The 23,386-nt window shown below is 47.9% G+C and overlaps 1 protein-coding gene across 1 annotated transcript; it reads right to left on the bottom strand.

Annotated features, from left to right (window-relative positions):
* Positions 1–1,223: 1,223 nt before the first annotated feature.
* On the bottom strand, positions 1,224–23,369 carry USP20 (ubiquitin specific peptidase 20). Its single transcript, XM_085077018.1, has 24 exons — positions 22,757–23,369; positions 19,679–19,789; positions 19,253–19,306; positions 18,529–18,591; positions 18,275–18,406; positions 17,541–17,637; positions 17,287–17,356; positions 16,594–16,707; positions 15,389–15,467; positions 13,635–14,076; positions 12,618–12,755; positions 11,327–11,439; positions 10,720–10,892; positions 10,142–10,236; positions 9,606–9,639; positions 9,347–9,392; positions 8,894–9,074; positions 8,336–8,462; positions 8,082–8,251; positions 7,406–7,487; positions 7,052–7,160; positions 6,599–6,701; positions 6,279–6,350; positions 1,224–5,579 (listed from the first exon to the last, which is right to left on the bottom strand). The coding sequence occupies exons 2-24, from the start codon at positions 19,757–19,759 to the stop codon at positions 5,419–5,421; spliced, it is 2,736 nt and encodes a 911-aa protein (XP_084933144.1). The 5' UTR covers positions 19,760–19,789; positions 22,757–23,369; the 3' UTR covers positions 1,224–5,418.
* Positions 23,370–23,386: the final 17 nt, after the last annotated feature.

Consider the following 23,386-nt stretch of genomic DNA (forward strand, 5'->3'; position numbering starts at 1 on the left):
GGAACCTCTCAGGGTTTGTTTGCAGGCAGGTGAGTGTTGCTTTGCTGCCTGCTGGGCTGTCCTGCAGGGTCAGCACATCAAAACACATCCCAGACTCTCAGACTCTCCCTGTTGGGGATGGTCTGGGCCATCTCCATGGGGGATTAAGTGATTTTTGAGCTGGGTTGTGTGTTGTGTTCATAACTCTGTCCCTTTCTTTCCATTCAAGATGCCAACTTTCATTTTTACAAAGTCCCTTGGTGCTACAGTTTATCCTGTAGCTGTTGTGTGATGGTGCTTAAGAGTTGCCAGCATCAACCAGCAGAAGGTTTGTGATTTACACCCAACCCAAATGTGCTGAGCACAGGCAGCACCAATGCTGGGGCTGCTGTGCTGCAGCACTGGAGGGTCAGAATCCATCAAATCACCACCTTGTCACTGCTGCTGCTGTGGTCACTGAGCTGTTCAGATCAAGAGCAGAATGGCATCCCCATGGTTGGCACTGTGGCTTTGTGGCATCCACCTGCCAGGGGATCTAAAGTGTTGAACAATTAACAGGTGTGCAAAAATTCCCTTAACGTATTTTTAGCTGCAGTGTTTTTATTCTCATGTCCCATGCACTGTTGAATCAGCAGCTAAGAATCCATTTTCACCTATTGTTGTGCCATCTATGTAAAAATTAGATCAAAGTTTGCTTTTCTATATTTAATCTGGGTGGACAGTATATTATTGTCAGCCTCTGTGGAACATTGGAACAATTGCAATGTCTGTGTTGCTAAATTGTGCTGTAGAAGGAGCATTAGCTTTAGCTGACTGACTGATGCCTGAAGTTTTATTAAAAGACCATGTATGGAGTTTTTATAAACTTGGCAAGTAGTTCCCAAAAGCCTGGATCTTAAAACTTATTTAAGAAATAGTGACAGTCATATCTCATAGTCTGCACACATTTATTCCACTGCTGTTATTCAGGGTAATGAATAATTTTTGTAGAATTTACCTTTGGCAAACGCTGAAGAACTAAATATGTGACTGGTTTATAAAAACTCTGCTTGGATTTACTAATCTTGCCCAGCAGCGTGGACTGTACATCCTTATGAAATTTCATGATCCCCAGCAAAAGTCTCTAATGCCCTTTCTTAACACCTGTAAATAGAGAAGAATCATATTTACTGATACTCAAAGTTGTGTTTAATGCTGAGTATTTTTCAGAAGTCCATTTAGTTTGATGCATATTGTTCTTTGGGTTTTTATTTTTGTTTTCCTGCCTGAAATGTCAGAAGACCTAAAAGAAGCCAAATTCTATTTTAACATGATGATGTCGAGCACTTTTTTATTTGTATATGTGTGTGTATGTGTGTTTGAGCACTGATCTAGAGATCTCGGTGGCATCTCAGTGTTGTGATTTCATTGCCAATGTAAAAGGTTCTGGTGTTGCCCATTCATTTCTGGAGACAGAATTCAACCAAATAAAGTGCTTCCATTTTGAAAGCGAATATTGACCTTGTAGCAATGAAACAAAGTCATCTGCATATTTAAATAAACATTTAATTCCAGAAATGCAGTTTCACTGGACCCTTTTGATCAGCCAGGCAAGAAGAAAAATGGGTTTGTTGCTTTTCTTTCCCAACAGAAAAGTTGGTGCCTCTTTGCTGGGGCTCTTGGGGCTGTTGAGGTGCAGTCATTGCTCTCCAGGAGCTGCTGCTTCAGCCAGAGAAATTCAGACTAAATACCTCCCCCCTGAGCTGATCTCTTATTCCTCATTATTCTTCCTAATTATGGAATGGATTTAGGTTTTGCTTCCAGCTGTAAAATTTACAAAGAACAAGTGGATCAGCCCATTCCAGTGTGATGCTGTCCCCAGCTCTCTCTTCAGATAAGTAATGACCCATTTTCACTTGGTTTTGTTTTAGTTTTTATGTCATATTATTTCTCACTGGAATTTTCAGTACCTCTGACAGTCTCACAGAGCCACGTCCCATCAGGTCACATTGAGGTTTGGTTATATCAACCTTTTACCTTTCCAGCTGGCACTAAAGAGAGAATGAAGTAGTTGGGTTGGTTTTGTGTTTTTTTTTTTTAATTTGGTCATGTGAGGAGAAAGAAAACATGGGGTTTTGTGGCTGGAGTTGGTGTTGGAAAGGGCAGGTGGTCTGTGCTTTTTCAGTAGGAGCCTATGAGTACTGGAAACTTGAGGAAAAGACTTTATTTTATGGAAGAGTTGTACCATGGAATGCCATGAATGCTCTGGTTTAGCTGAAGTCTTGGCAGATGTTTTGACCTGATTGCTGTTGCAATCCTGCTAAGGAATGGGTTTGGGCAGGGGTGTGTGGATGTGCAGGTGTGTCCAACACAGCAGTGCTTCCCTTCACCAAATAACCCAAAACCCAGGCACATTTCTGTACCTCTGGCTGAGGTACAATTCCATTTTGGTGTGCAGGGCTGTGAATAGTGTGCCTAGCTGAGAGAAAAACCCCCCAGCTCCTGGCCAGCTTCTCCATCACCCCTTGGTCCAGGTCACTGCAAAGCACCCATCCAGGAGCCAGGAGGATTCACAGTTGTCCTGCTCAGCAGGTGACACCTGGTGGTCCTTTTAGCTGAGAAACAACCTAGAGATTATTTTTAATACAGTCAAGCTGCCACGTTTCTTCAACAGGATTTCAGTTGTTCTTTGCCAGCACTAATTAACATCCCTGTCAGTTCTGGACAGATCAGGGCTGTTTGTGAGAGGCTGCTGGTCTTTGGTTTTGGGCAATAGTGAATAGGAGGAGGTGTCCCTCTGGCTCTGACTTGGATTTGTCTTTCACAGAATCAGCACTGCTGACTTTAAATAGCAACAGCACAACTGAAGGGGTGAGGGAGGGCTGGGGGATGGAGAGCTGAGCAAAAAGGGAGAAGAAAGGAGATGAGGATTTTGTAAGGGGTGTTTTTGTCTCAGCAGCCCAGTGATCGCTCTGCTCTTGGGAAGAGGAGCAGCACACAAGAGCTGAATTCCTGGCACTCCTGGAGGACTGAGGGGAGGGAGCAAATAATCTGAGATTTGCTCTATCAGTCCAATGCATGAACAGTTCTTTTTCAGCTCTTTTGTGCAACTAGCAAGGGGACCTGATAAAAGAAGGGGAGATCCAAGTTTGGACAGTTGACTCCATCTGCTCAAGAACAAACTGCATGTTCTTATTACCTAGCTCCAGCTCTGCTTCTTCAGCCATTTCAGGCTCCAGCTGAGGCTGTGTCACTCACCCCTTGGGCAGTGAATCCCTGCTGCTCCAGCCCCTCAGGCTCTTTAGAAACTCTGTTAATTCCCAGTGCCAAGAGCCTGGTGTTCCCTGGGGAACAGGCTGCTGACGTGTGTTACCAAGGGAGGGCAATGGGACCAGCAGGGACATTTTGGCCACGAAGCAATGACAGGAAACTCGTGTAGAATCCTGGAACAGCTCAATGAAACTTCAGCTCCTTCCCTTGCAGGTCACCTCCAGGATAGTAATAGGGTCAGTGAGTAGCACATCCAGACGCCCAGGGCTTTCTGAGGCACACTCAGGTGAAATGGGGTAAATGAAAGGTAAAGGGAGGTCTGTGAGCAGAGACTGAAGGGGCAGATGTCCTCTGAATGGACACAGGATGGTTCAGTGGCCTCAGGCTCATCTCATTGCTGCCCAAAAGGAAGTTTGGATTTTATTTTATATTTATTACTTTTTTATTTTTCTTCTTTCACCACCCCCCTCCCTGGAGCTGTCAGCCCCTCTCAGCAGGCAAGGCAGGCCTTGTTGAATGCACATGTATTTATTGTACCACTTTCAGCACAAGGTCTAACACTGAAGCACAGGAGTGTCATTACAGTCTGTACAGCACCCTCTGGACACAGACAACATGGACATGCAGCCCTGCAGGCTCTGCAGCAGATCCCAGGGCTGCTGCAGTGGGGAACAAAGACAGCTTGGAACAATGAGAAACCCAACAGTGGCACATTTTCTGACCTCCCCTAGGGCCTGGCTGGGTCTAAACAAGCATCCCATGAACTGGATTGTAAAATTAACATGCTGAATCAATTATGGACAATTTTTAAAGAAGTTGCTTTTTGCAACAAACACTTGATCAAAAAAAAAAAAAAGAAAAAAATGTGAAAGCCACAATTTTCTTCTCAAAATTCTCCTGTCCTACCCTGTTCTATCTCTAAGTCAAGGAGCAGCCTTTCCCTCCCTCCCCATTTTTACAGGAGCTCAGAGGTCTCAGCTCCATGCAGTCTGGCACCACTGAGGCCAGACTTGATGCTGTGGCATCGTCCACACCATGAACCCAGTTTGGTTCCTCAGGCCCTGGGAGGCTCCTCTGCCTCCATTAAACTGCACTCAAAGGCTTGCAAAGACTAAACTCTTGCCTTTCTGCAAGATGAACAAAACACATTTTAAGAATAGCCCTGCTAAGAAAAGTGGAGTTTGGCCTTTTTTGCCTTCATTCCTGTCTCTGCTGCCTCCATCAGCTGCTCCTTGGCTGCAGTGGTGGCACTAGATCAGGGAGCCATTAAATGATCCACTGTTAAGCACAAAGGACATCTGGAATGACCTCAGCACAGAGGTGGGGGCTTGTCTGCAGAAAGCAGCTTGTTCCTAAAAAGCTGCTTGACCAGCCTGGGCCATGCTCAGCCAGGCCCCCTGCACAGCCTTCACCCCCTCTGCTTCTTGTCAGCTATGGGGAGACACACAGGCTCATGGCAGGGCTTTGGGAAGGAGGACTCACCTTCCAGCTTTGTTGTCCAAAAATGTGCTGAACACAGGAGATCAGACACAAGGAGAAAACAAAATTCTGCAGGACCATGAAGGTGTGGGTTGGGGAGTGAGAGGAGAAAGGAACAGCTTATTTCCAAATTTCTTAGTTGATTGCAACTGAATTTGCAATATTTGATAAAGAGCAAAACTAGGAAGTTGTGACAGCTGTGCACCACCAGCACAAAACCACAGGGAGACCTCATGGCTTTACACAGCCTCAAAAACAAGTTTCTCTGGTTGCAACACTGCCTGCTGGAAACATAAATAATGCCTCATTCTCTTTACACATTTGAGTTTAAAAAAAAGTGCCAAAAGCAAAACCTGCAAAGGAGCAGAGCTCAGTGCACTGGGGCCAAGCTGGGAGTGCTGGTTTGGTGTAAGCAAAGGAAGGGGAGAGGGCTCAGGTCAGGACAACCCTGTGACTGTGGCTGCAGCCTCAGACCATGGCTTCAGCCAGAGGTGAGGTGCAGAGCTTTCTCCCAGTCTCTCCCAGCACCACCCCATGCTCAGAGCCACATGAAAGGAGGAGGAGGAAGCCTGCCTGCCCCGAGAGTGCTGGGGGAGCTGCACACACCTTGAGTCCCAGAGCACAGAGGAGGTTTGACCCCTCAGGATTCCCAGCCTCCCATCCTCCCACAGAGGTACCTGTGCCGTCCCTGCCCTGCCCCATCCGCACAGATCACACTGCTCGTGTCTCTGCTTCAATCTTCTGCTCCCCGTGGAGGTTTTCCAGCTCCTGCACCTGGGCCACGTTCTGCCTGATGGCAATCTCAGGGCCTCCTCCGTACAGGGTGCTTAAATAAACCCACGTCTCCTCGGAGATCTGCCCGTAGTCAGCACCTGCAAGGGACAACAGGAACAGGATGCACTGGGATCAGGGAAAGGTCAGGGCACCACAACCCCTGGATTTCCTCCATAAACACCTCCCCTCACAGGCCCATTCCAGGAGGATGAGACACCAGTGGTCCTCCTCAAAGTCCCTGCAGTGCCACCTCCTGGTGCCACCTCCTGCTGGAAGCACCAATGTGTCCTCCACTAATTTATGTCCCCAAGTGCCACATCTACACATCTTTTAAACCCCTCCAGGGATGGCGACTCCACCACTGCCCTGAGCAGCCTGTTCCAAACCTTAACAGCCCTTTCCATATAGAATTTTTACTAACATCCAGTCTATACCTCACCAGGCACAACATGAGGCTGTTTTAACTTCGGAAGCTGGACCACAACAGATGCTGAGTGAAAACCACATCAAGAGCAACACGAGATCAAAGCTCCAGCAAAAAGGGGAATGGTGGAAGGGGCCTGGGGAACAGCAAGGCAGGAGCTGGGGGACTGCAGGAACCAGTCAGAGCAGCAAACTGGTCATGCAGGAGCTGCCACTGGAGAACTGGCTCGCTCAGGGCAGACTGTTGAGCAGAGAATTGTCATCCTCTGCAACACCATCTTGCTCTGTGATCACTTTACTGTGGACAGTGAGATCCAGTGGAACAGTCTCCTTCACCTTTTAGGAACACTACAGGCAGCAAGCATCAGCCTTACCCTGCTTGACTTGCACGTGGCCACCTGGTTTCGTGAGGGCAATCTTGGTGTTGTCAATTGGTCCAGGGGGCTCTGTAGAAGAACAAACATGTCAAAAAACATCTGATTTCCTTACTGCCCCCAGATTCAACTGCTTTCCTAACTGTTCTTTGTAATTTCTGCCATGCTCTAGGGACCCTGCAGGCAGCTCCAGCGGCTAGTGCCTGAACCCTGCCCAGCTTTGTCACCCTAGCCAGAGGCAGTGCTCAGCCAGGACTCAGCAAATTGACTCATTTCCATTCCCCCTTTCCCCCGACAGACCCCCAGGGTCTGATCCTTACCGTTATCCTTGCCCTTGACAAAGGCTTCCCACTCCCGGAACCACTGCATGCTGATACAGTAGATGACACTTGGAGACTCCTCTGCCTGGAAAGCCTTGTTCAGCTGGGAGAGCAGGGAACAGAGATACAGAAAGGACTTAGTCACTCCTGAGATCTCAGGGGGCCCCTTCCATCAACTGTAAGGCAGCCTTGCCATTCTCCACAAGAACCTCATGTAATTCCTTCCTCACACCCCATTCCTGCTCACCAGAGCAGGCACGAGACAAGGATGGTTCCACACTTTCTGTCTGCACAGATTCGCTTTGGAATCTCATGCCCCAGCTGCCCCTCTGCACTGGGGAACCCCCAGGCCAATCTCCTGTAGATCATGTTCTGGAAAACAGCCAGGAGTTTTCCAGGTCTCCATTCCCACCCCTACCCTTTGCCTTGCTTCCAGATGCTTCCCATGCCAACCTTGATGAAGGTGTCGATTTCGATCCTCCTGCGCTTGGCGAGAGCTTCGATCTCCACTTGGCAAATGGAGCACACGTACAGATGGTTCACTGCAGGGCCACCCCCAAACCTGGCCACAGGGAGAAGGAGGGAATGGAGAGCTGCAGCAGAGTGGAAATGCTTCCCAGCCCTGCATCCTACAGACAGGGATTTTTACACTACTCCAGACACTGGTGAGGGAGGTGCATCTGCAGCTGAGGGAACAGAGCTGCCTTTACTCAGCCACACTCTGGGACAGGCACTGATACAGCTCATCCTGGCTTAGAGCAGGAGACAACCAAATACTGGGAGAAAGAATGGAATGACCATATTCACCTGTTGTAGAGGTATTCCCAGACATTTTGGGGCAGAATCACAACCAGGTCATCGATGTAATGGTATTTATTAGGAGGGATCCCTGTGGAAGAAAGGCAAGTGGAAGAGTTAATCAGGGAACTCATTATTGCTGTGTACAATAGACACAAATAAAAAGGCAAACTTTCCTCTCCGAGAACTCTGATCGCAGAATCTGCTTCCTTTGCTAATGGAAGACAGTCATGAGTTCATTAACCATGGAGGTTTCTCAATCCACGGCCTCAATTTCTAATCAACTGCTTCATTTCCAATTTAGAAGAGAGATTTACAAACACTGAGTGCTCCCCAGCATGGCTGATGAAGCAGAGTCAGATGTGGTATCAGCTCCCTTCCACAGCACGTGCTCCCTTCTCCAAACAAACCCCGAGGGCCAGCCCTGCTGACAGGGTAGCACTGATAAACCCTGCCCTATCTGCTTTCTACAGGTTTGTTTTTAAACACAGAGAACTGAAAACTGCTGTTTCCCAGCACAACACATCCCCCCAAGCCTCCAACCAGCAGCACAATGGGTAATTGTCTCATCCCTCCCTGAGCAGGCTGGAGTTTCTGCCAAAGAGGATCCTGCTGCAGCTTTTTCCCACATTGTTAATGCATCAGGAAGTATAAAAGGTGCTGCTCCCAGGTCCAGCAGCCTTACCTCCATGGGAGCACAGAAAGGTGTGGTTGGTGATGGGCCCAGGCTCTGCAAAGGTGTTGAATTTATTGAGCCACTCTCGAGAGATGTAGAACTGCAGCAAACTGTGCTCCTTCATGCTGGCCAGGGACACAACCTTCTGGCGTTCTCGCACAGCTTCCTCACTGCTTTTCCTGGAGCAGGGAAAGGAAAACTCCATTTGTGAAATGCATTTCCAGGTGTTCTGTACCCAGGAAGGGGCTCAGGGCACAGCTCACCTGTAAAACAGCACATAGGCTTCTGCATTCTGCACCACAGTCTCGTGGACCTCGGTGACATACTGGTCATCAAACTCGTACCACTGGCCGTTGATCACGTTCTGGCAGTAGGCAATGTAGTGGCCACCTGGAACAGAAAGCACAGCACTGCTGGGATCTGCAGTGCAGACAGAAGGCAGGCCTGGGATAATGTCAGCAGCACAAACAGGATTAGCTGCTGGCACAGAGCAGACAGAGAGACAAAAAAAAAAGGATAATTCCTGTTCAGGCAAGCTTTGCTGGAGCAGCAGAGCCTGGCACTGTCACCCTGATTTGCCTTCCTTGGAAGAGCCTCTCAGCAAGACTGAACATTGGGAAAGGGTTTGAGCCAAGCCCGTGGGGAGGCTGAAAGAGCTGCAGGGAATCTGTCAGAAGCTGCTCAGTTCACTTTTTAAAGGGCAGGGAATGGAGGGGGCCTTGCACTGCCCTTCAGCCCAGTAGAGGTGGTGGCTACCCCGACACACTCCTGCCTCACTCCCACTCCTCCCATTCCTGCTCCTCTCCCAGGGAAGGACTCACTGCCAGCAGTGCCGTGGTGACAGATGACTGACAGGAGGTCGTAGGTGGTGATCTGGGACACACACTCCTTGGCGAGGAAAGGCCGCAGGTCCAGCCCTTCCAAGGGGAAGGAGACATGGCTGTTGATCTTGAAGGAATACATCACCTCGTGCCGGAACCGTTTCAAGTGGATGCAAAGGATCTAAAAGAGGAAGGACAAAGGACACCAAAGGGCAGTTTTGCCGTGAAGGCTCTGGGAGCAAAGCACATGTCTGTGTGTCTGATCTTTGCAGGAGCTCTTTGCCTGTTTCTCATTAATTCTGCTGGTTTGTCAGCTTAGAATGGGAAAGTCTCTTCTGGTCTAGATACAGGACTTTGCCACCAAAAGACTTGCTGGTTTTATTCTACCTCTGGCCTCCCCACCTCCTCAGTGGCTGCTAAAAGACAATTAGGAAACAAGGTGCTTTTACCCACCTCTGGGAGCCGGAGGACTTTGCAGTACTTCACTCCATTCCTCAGCCTGAGGGAGGAAAAGAAATGAGCTATGAGGACACTCTACAGCAAAGGCATGGCTGGGTCTTGCTCTCTTTGGAATCCAAGACAAATCCTGAATTCCAGCAGCAGAATTATCCAGGCAGAGGGCACAGCAAAATGTCTGACAGCAGTAGAGAGAAATAAGGTTCCAGAAATAAAACTCCAGACATAAAACACAATACAGATAATGCCAACTTACTTCTTACACCGTTCACAGCTGTACATGTTGTCCCCTGCAGAGAGAGAAGAGAGCCATTATGCAGCTGCTCAGAGTATACAAGGCTGACACAGCTACATTTCCAGACAGTGCAGAGAAAGCATATTAAAAGCCTTTTGGGCAGGCCAGGATGAGATCAAAACTCCTCTCAATAAGTGTGGGCAAGAAGGAGAGGCAGTCAATTAGCAGGAACGTATTCAAGTATCCACCACCACACCTGAACAGCAAATGGTGTGAGTCCTCCAGAGCTGAAGGAGGAGAAAGTGAAGAAAATGAGGAGACAGCACTCAACTAACCAACAGCTCTGTCTGCTCCTCACTGAGGACACTCTCACCTACATTTCCCACCCCTGAGCAGGTAGAGAAATTCCCTCCTGCTCAGAGATGCTGAGCTGCCAATTTTTGGCACTGCCAGTCTCTAATGACACACCAAGGCAGGATTTCTAGGAGATTTAGTCTGCCTTCAAAACACAAATTAAATGGTCTTCCATGCTTTCAGACCCCACAAAAAAAACTCACCCTTCAACTCATCTGCTGCAAAAAAGGCAGCAAGGCAATCCTCCAGTGTCACCACAGGACCCCAAAACCAGCTAGGGATACAGGACACCACAAATCTGCAGAGGAGAAGAAATGAAGAGTTATAAATAAAATAGCTGAACGCTTTGGCACACAAAACCCCAAATGGATGATGAATTTCCTTCTTGCTGCAGGTCCTAAGCTCATCCCACATCCCAGAGGGGCAGGGAAAGCATGACTGCTCTCAGCTGATGTTCCTACCATGACTTCTCAAACTGGAAATGATTTGGAAAACTACACCAGGAATTCCTTTGCCCTGGAGGGCAAGTCTGAGCTAAAGGCAGCAGTGAGGGGTGCTCAGCTGCAAAGAGCTCCCAAGGTGTGTAACAGAACTAGAGGAGCACTAACAACCAGTTCACAGGAACAAGCTCAAAGCCCTGTGAAGTACCACATACTGTCCTCCAAGGAATGGTTCCAACTGACATTCCAGTGTTAACACCACTGGTTATGGATAGCTGCCTTCCAGCACTGCAGGGCAGATCACAGAAAAGGGACCCAGAGGTCCTGCACAGGGAACACACCTCCGGATATACTCCATGATGAAAGCAATCCAGCCTTGTGAGGCATAGTTGTCCCCACACGCCCCTGTCTTAGCTGGCACATTTTGGTAGATGGCAGAGTGCAGCTTGGCCAAGTCCTCCTTCCCTGGGATTGGGAGTGACAGGTCCTGGAACGTCTCCACTGTTGTAGAAACCTGGAAACATCCAAGAGGAAGAGGTCTGGGTTTCCAGTGTGTGTAATGGAGCTGAGACCTGGCCTTCATCACCTTTTATCACTGCTTGGATTTTGTCTAGGCTAGAAACCTGACCTGGCAGCAGGAGCAACTCCCCGTGGCTAATTATTCTTCCCTGCTGTCAGCACTGACTTCTGTCATGGGTTTTGTAGCACTGGACTCAGTTTTCTAATGTGAATGTGATACTGCTGGGTCAACTCAGTAACACAGATCAGCAAACAGAGAAAGAAATCTCCTGGGCATGGCAGGTTCTCACACCTCCCCTGCCATCACCTATCACCATTTTAGCAGGTGCTACATCCCACAGGGTTTGGAAAGAGCAGCAGCACTCCATAGGAAGATATCTACAAGCACAAAGGTTGTGCTGGGTGACTAGGAGGGCTCAGGACACTCACCCTGTCACAGGTGAGGCACTGCACCAGGCTGAGGATGGAGCCGTCAAAGATATCAGAAATCACACTGCGGTAACGGAGCTCTTTCTTCTTTTTCCCAGAAGCCTGCATCTGGGCTGGAAAACAAGGAATGGCTCTCTCAGTCTCACATCTCCACAGAGTCATATAGCCACACAACAACACGGGACAAGCATTGTCCTGGTGTTCAGATCCCATTCCAGGGACATGGTGAGGCAAGTTGTGAAGGGACACAGAGGACTCTGCTGCTGTGTGTGCTACAAGGAGGAGGCAGCCAACTGAACCAACACCAGCCAGCTCTCAGGGGAAGAAATTGTTGTACTGGAACTTGTTTCCATTCTTTTACATGTTTAGAAGCCTGCCACAGACAGTCCCTGGTTTTCTGAGGTCTTGTGACATTTTGCTCCAAGCTTTGCACTTCACTTCCTCTCTCCCTCACCTGACTCTGTACTTTGTCCTTTTTTTTCCCCCTCTGACATTTACCACGTGCTCCCCAAGTGTCTTGCACTGGAGAGGACTCTCCACAGCAGGGACTGGCCAAATGTAAAGTTTTGTTTAACAACAAACCCTGTCCCCACACACACGTGCAGGGAGACAGAGTGCTTTTCATGCAGCCAGAACATCTGCGGCTGTGCTGACCTCAGCCAAGGGGCTGAAGAAAGAATGTCCTCATGGAGCAGCTGGAGGGACAGTGGTACAAGCACAAGCCTTTGTGTTTGCAGTGTTGAGGGATTTTGATTTGCAATTTGCTCTGGGATGAAGGGACCAGTTTGGTAACAATACAAGCCAGGCTTCACTCTGCAGCCTGACAGTGCTCCCAGCACTGCAGGGACATCTGCAGCCCTAATTCCATTCCTGTGAGCCCAAGATGTCCAAGAGGCAGGAAGCTCTGTCAGTAACAGCATCTTACAGTTCTCTGGCCCACATGCCATGAAATTCAAGTCTGGCAGACAAATGTTTATGTATCTCCACACTCCCCTAAAGGGACAGAGCTCGTGCCTGGGACTTCAGAGCCATTTTATTAACAAACACAGCATACAGACACAGACATGGATTATTTCAGGCTCCAGTATAAGAGCACACTAGAACATTGCTGTGCCCAGAGCTTGACTTTATCTGCAGCTTTACTTTAGTCTCTGCCAAATACTATTTTAGAACACACTGATGTCCAGGGGAACCAGCACTTCCTGCAGCTGTTAATCAAGAATCACGATGGATTCCTTCTCTCTTCTACATGCTCCCCCCTTTGCTTCCCAGCAATCCCTCTTTGCACTACCTTTCTTGAGGATGTAGGAAGGTCCAAGCCTGGCAGGACTGGAGCGGGGAGGACTGCTGGAGAGCTTGGAGTGCATTTCATGATGGACTGGACTGCAAGGGCGCGAGGAGCAGCGCACGTAGGCATCGTTGTCAGGCTCTGTTTGGGAAAATGGGGAGGGAAAAGGGCACTGGTGAAAACTCCAGTTAGTAAAAGCAACCCCACAGTGTCAGCCCAGCTCTGTGTTCCAGCCCAGAATCTTTCCCAAAGGCACAGTTCAGTGTCCATTAAGTGTCCTGCTTGCACAGGCTGGCAGACACAGCTCCCTCAGTCATGGCTGAGAGTGCATATGGAGCTGTACCCAACAGCTAATAATGACATGCAAAAAACCCCCAAAAAACAACCTGCCATTTTTTCACACTTCTGACTAATTAGTTTTTGCAGCTTGCTCCTGTAGCCCTAATCCACACAAACAGAATTGCTGCCTTCAGTGCCAGCTGGCAAAGAAAGTCTCTTACATAAAGAAGCGTTGAAAGATCGGATATGTTCAGCTTGAGATGACTCCACACTGCTGCTCTTTTCTTTTCCCTGAGACACAGAAACGCACAAACTGTGCCTCTCCCTTTTCCCTCCCCAAAGCCCACAGTCCAACATTAGCAAATACCTTCTGCCATGCCTTTTCCACAGCTAGAATTTCCCCAGGACAGTGTATCAAATAAAGCAATGCACACATACCAAACCTTTCTTCCTAAAAGGCATTAATACAGTGTTTGTAGGCTTGGCAGAGGCAGCTCTCACTGCTGTGCCTTTACTCAGCTCACAGCCTGCCTAAGCACCTCTCCGTCTCACTGAGTACATTTCCTTACTGAAGCAATTGTGCACAAAGGCAGGGACTGAGGAAAACCTTGGATTCAAAATCTTTTGAAACCCAGAGAAGTAACAGTCATGTTACATGTTTGCCACTGCACTACACCACAGTGCCTGTGGAAGATGATAACACATCTTCCTGGAAATATCCCGACTGGAAGAGGGGTATACCTGGTGTCCTACACGGGCTGGCAGGACAGGGAGCTGGCAGCATCTCAGGTGAGGCTCTGCCATCAACTGCCATCATTGTAGTATCAACATCTGCATCCTCATCCACCTGCTCCGAGTTGCTGCGCCGATGGCCGCAGGAGAACTTTCTGTCCTTCATCCTCTCTTTCTCCGAGATCCCTCTCCCTGCTTCATCCTGGATCAGCAGCTCTGTCTCTGCCAGGGAGCTGCTGCCCAGGCTCCCTGAGGTCCTGCTCTGGCCCTCTCCTTCACCCCTGTCACTGCTGGAGTCACAGGAGAGGAACTCATCCTCTGAAGGGCTCCGGTCACCCTCCCGCTTGTCTTCCTGATCACTGGTGTCCAAATCCCTCGTCTCTGCAACAACGGGTTCCTTCAGTTCTTCGTGGAGCTGATCCATCAGGCAGCGCAGGAACTCCTGGGTGTCCTGAAAACCAAGATCCCATGTCAGTATCCAGTCAGAAAAGGGGAAAATGACAGGGGCAAAAGAGAAGATGGCTCCATTCACAGCCTATTCCAACAGTGCCCGCAAAGGTGAGCCAGCTCTGCAGCATTCAGAGCCAGCTGAAGCAGGGCCATGCACCAAAGGACCTGTCTGCCACAGAAATACTTCACCTCCTAAATAATTAAAGGCCCAATTTTCTTATCTGAGTATCTTCAGCTGAAAGACATTGAAAAGCCAGAGAGCAGCTGCAGCAGGAGTGCATTTATCAGGGGTTTGCCAGAGATAATAGGGAAGAGGCAAGGAGAAACCTGATGAAAGCAGCAGGCCTGGAGAACACACTCCTACCCATTTTATGAACACTGACTTCTGCTCGTGGCAAGCCATCTCTTAGAGAGGGCAGATTAAAATCTTTAATAAACAGGGAATGGAACCAGAAACCCAAGGCTATACAGTCTAGGTGCAAGCTCCTACACTCATAATAGATGGTAAAAGAGCTGATATGTTGGCTTCAAAGGAGCTGCTGGAAAGCAACCTGGTATTTTGACAACTCCAGAAAGTTAATTACGACGTTTCAGTTGTTTTATGAAGTTTGGCTTTTAGCCTGCTCTGCCTACCTTTCAAATTTATCTCTTCAGATCAGAGTTTTCCAATCCAACGTATTTCACATCAAAGACAAATATAGAAGCTCTTTCATTAATCATTATTTTTATTCTGTTTTGATTTCTTGTCACTATCACAGTTTTGATGTACTGTCACTTCTCTAGTAAATTTTTCAATCATAGTTTGTTGTTTACATTTTATTATAAAGAACAAACAGAAGAGCAATGGCTGATAAAGACTTCAAAGGAAAAAAAAGGATACTACCTTTAAATAAGACTTAGTTTGCTATAATTCCCCAGAAAAATAATACAGAACATTCATATCTTTGATTTTTTAGTGCAGATTTATCCAGGTTTCTCAACTCTAACATGAATAAATAATACCAAACTCTTACAGAGCAGATACCAATAGATCTCAAAGCTGTTTGTAAAGGATTTGACCATTATAATTTCAGAGGTAAGCAAGCTGACACAAGAAAATGAACTTATTTGGTACCAGCAAGTGAGAGACAAGCCTGGGAAAGAACCCAGGTCTCCCAAATCCCACCCAGGTGCTGTATCAAATCACTGATATTAAAACAAAAAGGACATGACCCCCAAGCTCCAGCTCTTCCTTCTGAACACAAGCACCACCACTACAGGAATTAAATTCCCACCATCTCTGGAATAATGGCATGGCTTTTTCCAGGCCCTACCTGCTGTGCATAGCCTCGGAACATGGGATTGACGAGCTTAATTCCATGGGATAGACTGCTTGGAACAACATAACTCGGGCTGTGTAGATATGGAAAAAGAAAAAAGAAAAAAGAAAAAGTCAGTTTGCTTATCAGGCCTGGAGCCAGTTTGTTTAACACGCCATAACAGAGGGTGTGGTGAGTAGTGAAAGAGGACAAAAGATAATTATGCACCTGCAAAGCCTGGGCAGAGATTTCTGCATGAGCTGGATGGCATAAACACACCAAGAGACAGAGAACACCTCACAGTCATTTCAGTCTGTCCTTCCAGAGAGACCCTTCCCCAAAACACATTTCACTTACAGCTCTGTCCAAGCGCTGAATGTGGAAAGTGATTCTTTCCAGAGCAGGGTGTGCCAATTAGTTATTGGTTTGATATCCAGCACCATGTCTGTCTCAAAATCTGGGTGGGCTGAACCCCAGGAAATGAGGTAAATCCAGCCAATATGAAAATGACATAATATTGCTTCAAAGTCTACAACCTCTTCCTCCACAAAGGCACAGTTTACCTTGCTCTGGATCTTATTTATCCCTTGTTAACAATGAACTTGAGGCAAACATGCAATGCCATTTAAATTCCCATCTGATGTTTTTTAATTGACTGGACAAAGCAGACATCTTCAGATCTAAACAGAGCTGCATAATTTTGCACTGTCCTTTGAACTGGTCTAGAATTTGAACCAATAGCAAACATTTCCCAAAATATCACCTGCCATTTTCACTCTATTCAGTAAAAATCTCTGAATCACTTTTTCCATCCAAATCATCAATTCCTCTGCTAATCAAAAGCAGTGCAATTAAGTGCTGGTCACCAAAGTCCATGCAAAATACTTGGAGATAGCCCCAAGTATTCCCATACTCCATCATTTTTCTTTAATTGCTGACAGAGGAACTATATTTTAAAAAACCTCTTCCTTTCAAAAGTTGTAATATTAACAATTCATTCTTTTCACTGACATTAAAGTGCCCATTTTATCACCAGCAGCAGGACATGGGATCTCCAGGATCCAGGGAATCCTCACATCCCCATCCACACAGGGTGTGAAATGACTGCCTTAGACAACACACTTGTCCCTGAGGATCAGATTTCCTCTCTGCTGATGCCAGACCTCAGAACTAACACACCTCTGAAGCCTGGCCAGCTTAGATCAGGGGTCACCACGCACCGTTTCTTGTGCCAAACCTCAGACACCAACTTCTGGTAACTTTTGCACAGGGCAGGTTTCTTATCCGTACGGACCAGTCCACCACATTCCAGGAAAAACTGTGTGAGAGGTGGGCTACAAGAGATGGAAAAAGAGAAGAATTCAGCACACAAATTTCCCCTCTGCTTCTATTTATTTATTAGAACCTCAATGCAGGCCTTATCAAAAGCATGTTTAAGGTACTGATTTTGAACCAAGGGAAGAAGTGATTCCAGATGCAGACTTGACTCCTTCATTTGAAACAAATGAAAAACATTGGTCTGAACCTGTTCTCTATACAGAGGAGATCCTGGAATTACTTTTCAGCAGTATGGCTAGAGAATATTTTAGGATAGGGTTTGTTAGAGTGATATCAATGGGGAGAATAAAGAGATGGGACATGCCTTTCTCTGGGATAAATAATTTCTGCAACAGAAATGATGAATTTTTATTTCAAGCATTCATCTAAACATGAGTCTTGTATGAAGCCACGAGCTGGCTGGCCACTCAATTTCCTTCTGTAATACTTCTGTTGCTCTAAAAAACCACTCATTTTTTCTGTCCCCAGCCTGGCTAATCTCTCTTTGCAAGACTTATGAAGGTATCAGATCAGAGGTGGCACTTTTGGTATTTAGTGAAGCCAGTTAAGATAACAGTGAGAGCCCTAATGCCTACCAGTTTGAGAGAGCCTGAAGTGCTGCATTCATGTAGCAGGAGTTCCCAAGATTTTTCATTCCAGTAAGGCCTAAAGCACAAACAAGAGAGGGATGAATGACTTCCCAGATGTGTTGCTTTCTATATTCCTCCCCAAGGAGAGGGAATCCAGCCCTTTCTAGGCAGTCTCCACATTCTGCTCCCAAGAACCTCTCAGTGCAGGTCCTACAGGCTGGCTGCCTGCCAGCCCCTTCATCAATTCAATGCAAAGTTACCTCTTGGTTTCAAATCATCATCCTCTGATTCAGATTCGCCTTCATCAGCCACTGCAATCGGAACAGCTTTCAGAGGGTGAGCAGGCAAAGGAGAATCCTAGATTAAAGACACAGAAATAAGCATCAGTCAGAGGCCTGCTTTGAAAGATGAGCTGTGAGAGATATTATCTTACACATCAATCAAGCCAGCTTTGAGAGAAGTAGAAGGAGAGGGAAGAACAGGTTGCACTGTCTACCCTTCCCAGCAAGGCGGCAGGGAGTGGAAATAGTGCCATTACTGCTTCCAGTACATGTGATAAGAAGCATCAAGAATGAGGAGCAGTGTCACAAGTACATGGTGTTTCTGGTCTGACAGCTAAAACTTCCATGGGCCATACATTGGAAATAAAGATGGGACAGACAGGTTCTTCCCACATGCAGACACCCCATGGGAAAGGTTAAAAATACAGTCAGAATGGATATTCAAGTCATAGAATCATAGCATCATAGAATGGTTTGGGTTGGAAGGGACCTTAAAGGTCATCTAGTTCCACCCCTAAGTCACCTGGAAGTCTTTTTGCTGGGAGACCCTGTAAATCAGGGCTAGAAGTCCTCTGGCTACAGGCAGCTACTCTCAGTGAAGGCATCCCTGTCAGCAAATGCTGCACCATGGCAGAAATCACTCGGCTAATTTTACACCAGGCAAACAAAACCCTGCCAAGCACTCAGCCCTGCCCTGTGTGGCACAGACCCACCGGCTCAGGGAACTTGGCAGGGGGTGAGGGTGGGTGAGCTGCCAGGCGCTGCTCCAGGAACACCTCCTTCTCACAGGCATAGCACCACACACGGAACGTCGTCAGGTTCACCGTCAGGTTGTGCTTCTTGGCCTGGAATTCCAATGGAAGAACAGATCTCCTCTGAGAGCTGGCTCGAGTTGGAGCATGGGACCAGAACATGGAACAGGGAAAATCCAACTCTGTTTAAATGTGGGGGACAGAGAAAAGCTCACCTGTGCATGAAGTGTGCTGTGGTCAGCAAAGGACTCCCCACAACCAACATAAGGACAGCCAATCTAGAGATGGGAAAGAGCCAAAGCACAACAGGCACATCAAGTTAGACCCTTCAGAAAACAGTCTGCAACTCCAGTTCCAGCAGCAACTTCAGAATTATCTTGCCGGTTTTCTAACCAGCCGAGAACAAGATGGAAAACTGGAAGTGCTTGATTTAATAAAGAAAATCTGGAAGCAGGTTTGCACCCAGGTAAAGGCTCTGTTCCAAGCCATTGCTCCAAGAGAGATCTCATCTGAACAGCCCCAAAATGCCTGGGGATTCCAGTGCAAAAATAAACAGCCCCTGCCTGCCTGCATGTCCTGTGGCAGTCCTTCCCTCCTCACTGCAGCCCACTACTCCCTTCCTCCTTCCTCCTCCTCACTCCCACCCTGCAGCCTCTCCACAGGTGCCAACAGAGGCAGCACCCAACCAACAGCCAACACTGGGCATTTTATTCATTGCTACTGGGAATAGCAAGGGCAATCCCCCACAAGGAGTGAACTGTTACATCTTATCAGATTATGGCAGCAGTATCCTTTCATCTAGGGAGTTTCCTCCTTGCCATCCACCAAAAACCAGTGGATAGCTCTGCTGTGAACCCCCTCTTTGCTTCCCACTCTTTTTTTCAGTATAAATACTATTCATGTCCCACCACATCATGCACACAAACAATCCATTTTTACCTGAAGACAAGCCCAGAGGTTTGGTCCCACAGCTCCACAGGACTGGCAAGTTCCCTGTATATTCATAACAAAAGAAGGTTTGTTTGCTTGGTTGGATTTTAAGTAACCAAGTCCTTGAAGAGTGAGAAACTTCTCTATGAAATAGCCCAACCTTCAGCTCGCAGTATTTCATTCCTTAACACCACACTTCCAACCAAATACACAATTGCAGCACTTTAGTTTAGTGACACATTTCAGCACGAGAAAATGACAGTGAGAAATAGATCAGGTGGGGTCACAAAGGGTGATTTTATGGGACATGTGGGTACATCAGTGCAGGAAGAAGAGTTTCTCTCTCGAGATAGGCAGCATTTTCTTCAAAAGGCAAACATGCAAATCCATGCACAATAGCTAAAAGGGAAAGGACTGAGAGCCACAATCCTGTACCTTGGACTTGAGCAGCAGATCATCCCTGGTCACCTCTCCTATGGAATCCAGGTGAGGACAGATGTCTCTTGTATCCCCCATTTTCACCAACACTCACGTGAGGAAGGTTTCCTAGGACAAGAAAAAATAGCTTCTTTCACCAACATGTCAGATTTGACTATCATGACTATAAGAAAACACATGGGCATGTTTTGCATATTAGAGGTCTATATCCACCTTTAAGGTTCAGAGATTGAAACAAATCTAAACCTGGAGCCAGCCTCATGAGCTGGCACAGTCTGACCCCACTGCTGAGTGGCTGCATTGTGCTATCCTAGGGAAGGAGCAAAGCCATGGGGAGGAGAGAGAAATGCACAAATAAAGCTAATAATCCATAGCATGGAATGTGCCTTCAGAAATGCAGGGAGGTGCCTGACAGCAAACACAGCTTCAGCTGCAAAGATACAAATCTAATTAGCTCATTTGCATGAAACTGATGAAAAGTGAAAGGTGCTGCAGCCCATGACACCAGTACTTAGCCTGTGGTGTCTGTGAGCTTCATGCACCCAACTGTGCTGATCTGAATCTAACATTTTGTTGCTACACTACTTCATCAAACATTAAAAATATGATTAGTTCTAAATGAAGCTGGGCAAGAGGGAAATAGACTTAAATGAACTGTAACACCGATAAGCAGGCTTCAGTCTCTGAGGAATTTACCATTTCATGGGTAGATTTTTAACAGGATGAGCCACATAACTCGAAGTCTGTACAAAACATAACAACACACTGTTCCACCCAGCTCATATATCCAAACACCAAAAGAACAGAGGATTTCATAGCTTATGAACACAATAAACACTTTCATGGCAGTCCATGGATATGTAAAAGACTTTAAACATGTCTCAGTAACAAGCAGCTATTAAAAAAATGAAAAGAGTTTGTGTTTCTTAAGCATAGTTTAAATAACCTTGCCCATGGCTGTTAAAAAATAGAAAAAGATAAGTGATATTAATAGCACAGACAAGGACCCAAAATATTACTGCTGGCTAGAAATGAAGCAGATGTGAGGAGCCCACATCACTGCAACAAAGAAGTGGAAAAATCTGATGAACTTGATGTTAATGACTCCAGCAGCAGCATGGCTGCTACACTCTGGTTTTTTCACATTTTGAAGACATTTGAAACAATTCCCAGTGTTATCCTGTCTGAATCACTGACAGTGAGGAGAAAAAAAAAATTACAAAGGAATACACCATATCAGCAACACTTATCTTGGGAGTGGAAAATCTCGCCTAGCACCTTGTCTTGGCAGAAGACAAACCTCAGGGATAATTTTACAATGTTTCCCCAGCACGCTTTGGAACTGAATAAACTGATGGGAGGAGCGAAGGGGGAAGAAATCATACATGCATGGTAGAAAACACCACAGGGGTGCTGACCTGGATCTCAGTAACCTGTGAAGAGATCCTTAACAAACAATAGAGCAATTTAATGCAGCTTCACAGGGAAGGAAAACAGCACCATGTAACACACGTTGATTTCAAAGACAAGTGACAAGAGCACAGTAGCTTTGACTAACACATAAAAATAGGACATTTCAGGCTCTGCGTTCATCAAAACCAACCCCTTTCTCCAAATGCATCTGCTGCTCCAATTAAAAAAAAAGTATCAATGTAACACTTGCTATTTCATCACGCTTGACTTCCTATCTCTCTCCCCCATGTTCATTAGAAAATCTAATGAACAACACACAGTTTTAAAATTAATTCCAGACTCCGTATCTTCACCAGCTTAAGCTAACTGAAAACTGGTTTTAAACACACTTTGTTAAGTAGTCTTGAGGATGTGGATGGCTTCAGTGCATTCTGTGTGACTACCCTTCTCCTCATAATTAAAAACATGCCTTTAGACTTTCCAGCACTGGAGTGCTGATCTTCCCACACAGGGCTTCCCTTTCTGAACAAAGCAGGGGAAAATCTAATTTTTGCATCTCAGCCCTAAAAGCATACACCAGAAAAAGGTTCGTGACTGTTCAGAAGGAAATACTCAACTTCTGCCTTCCCACGACTCTGCCCTAAGAGCTATAGCTGGCACACACAGCTCTAATTCTGCTCAGGAAACTAGGAATTTCATAAAAGCACTGCCAGGGAGCTGAACTGTGCTTGTCAAAACCCACTGTGTATGATGGGGAAAGAAGTTACCCTAAAACAAGTCCTTCAGCCTGTCTTTCTCAAGCACCACTGTGGGAGAACAGTACACGAACATGTCAGAACAATTCCTCCGTAACTGCAACCTATTTTCAGTTGCTTCAATTGCTGCCAAACCCAGCGTCTCTGCCTTCTACAGGAACACATTTCTCGGTTTTGGTTGGGTTTTGGTTTTGGGTTTTTTTCTCAAAACAACTGTGTGGTTTTGTACCCAAGTTAGAGCCAGCTGTCAAGAGTTTCAGATCCATGCAGGCTGACATTCTGTGGAGCAACTGCACAAATAAAAGAAATCTTTGCGCTGTTCATCCACAAAACAACTACCAGGTCTAGTCTTGCATAACCCTACCAAGAGAAGGGAGTATCGGCAGTTGTTCTCCGAGACATTTTATACTTGAGATACTGAAAAGATAAATAGTTACCGAACTGCCCTACTGACAAGGCAGAAGCAGAAAGCAGGTGCTCCCAGCTCGCAGCTGCACCAGGCACAGGAAAACCAGGAGCTTTATGTAGAACACGCAAAGAAGAGCAGGTCTGAACACTGATTTATTACGGGAGGTCACAGCACAACGACTCACCTAGAGATTTAGCTTTCAGACACAAAACACCGCCAGGAAATCCCCCCCTTCCCCGCTATGTCGCTCCTCAAGCACAGCAGACCCCCAAAATACAAGTCCTCTGCTGACAGGCTGCTGGGCACGAGCGAGGCTAGCACAGCCTGAAGGCGCGGGTCCCGCTCCGGGGTCGGCACAGGCCCGGGGGAGCAGGGCCGCCCCAGCGCCGGGGCACGGCGGGATCCGCCGCTGCTGCATCATCCCGGCGCGGCCCGGCCGCCCTCCCTCCCTCCCTCCCTCCGCACAGCCCCGCCGCCCGGCCCGCCGCCCTCGCTCACCTGCGGGATGCCCGGGGCGTCGCCGCCCCCGCCGCAGGCCGGGCCGCCGGGAAGGGCCGCGGGCCCCGAGCAGCGCGGGGAGGCGGCGGAGCGGCGGCGGGTGTCGCGCAGGCCGGGGGAGGAGCGGGGCCGGGCCCGGCAGGGCGGGGCGGGGAGGGACCGAGCGGAGGAGGCGGTGGCGGCAGTGACCCCGCGGGGCTCCGGGGCTGTTCCCGAGGGCTCTCTGAGCAGGGTGCCCGCGTTACCGAGCGGTCGGGCTCAGCCCCCGGGCCGGCTGCAGGAGGGGCGAGCCCCGGCTCCTTCGGCCGGGGACCCAACAGCGCGGCTCGGTGCCTCGGTCAGCGGGGAGCAGCCGGGCTGGAGGAGCCCCGTCCCGCTGCAGGGGCCGGGCTGTAAACCCGGGTGAGAGACCAACGCGCCCCACGGCGCCTTCTCTCCCTGGCGCCCCTGACAGGCACCCGCCAGCCAACAGCTGCCGGGACTGCGAGAAATGGAGCGACCCTCGTGACTTACACGGGGTCTCCTCAGAAAAGACAGTGCGTGGCTCGGGGGCACAGAGGGCTCCCAGCCCGTCCGGAGGGCATGGAGCGCTCCCGCCCCGCTCGCCCGAACCGCGGCTCTTGCCCGGCC

The sequence above is a fragment of the Lichenostomus cassidix genome, chromosome 17 (assembly GCF_008360975.1).
Source record: "Lichenostomus cassidix isolate B80296 chromosome 17, HeHo_3.0, whole genome shotgun sequence".
NCBI classification, from domain to species: Eukaryota; Metazoa; Chordata; class Aves; order Passeriformes; family Meliphagidae; genus Lichenostomus; species Lichenostomus cassidix.

Coding starts and splice junctions, on each gene's coding strand:
- USP20 (XM_085077018.1), bottom strand. CDS start 19,759: ATGGGGGATACAAGAGACATCTGTCCTCACCTGGATTCCATAGGAGAG. Junction 10,893..11,326: donor AGTGCCTCACCTGTGACAGG/GTGAGTGTCCTG, acceptor GGATGTTTCCAG/GTTTCTACAACAGTGGAGAC. Junction 7,488..8,081: donor CTTTCTGTGCTCCCATGGAG/GTAAGGCTGCTG, acceptor TTTCTTCCACAG/GGATCCCTCCTAATAAATAC.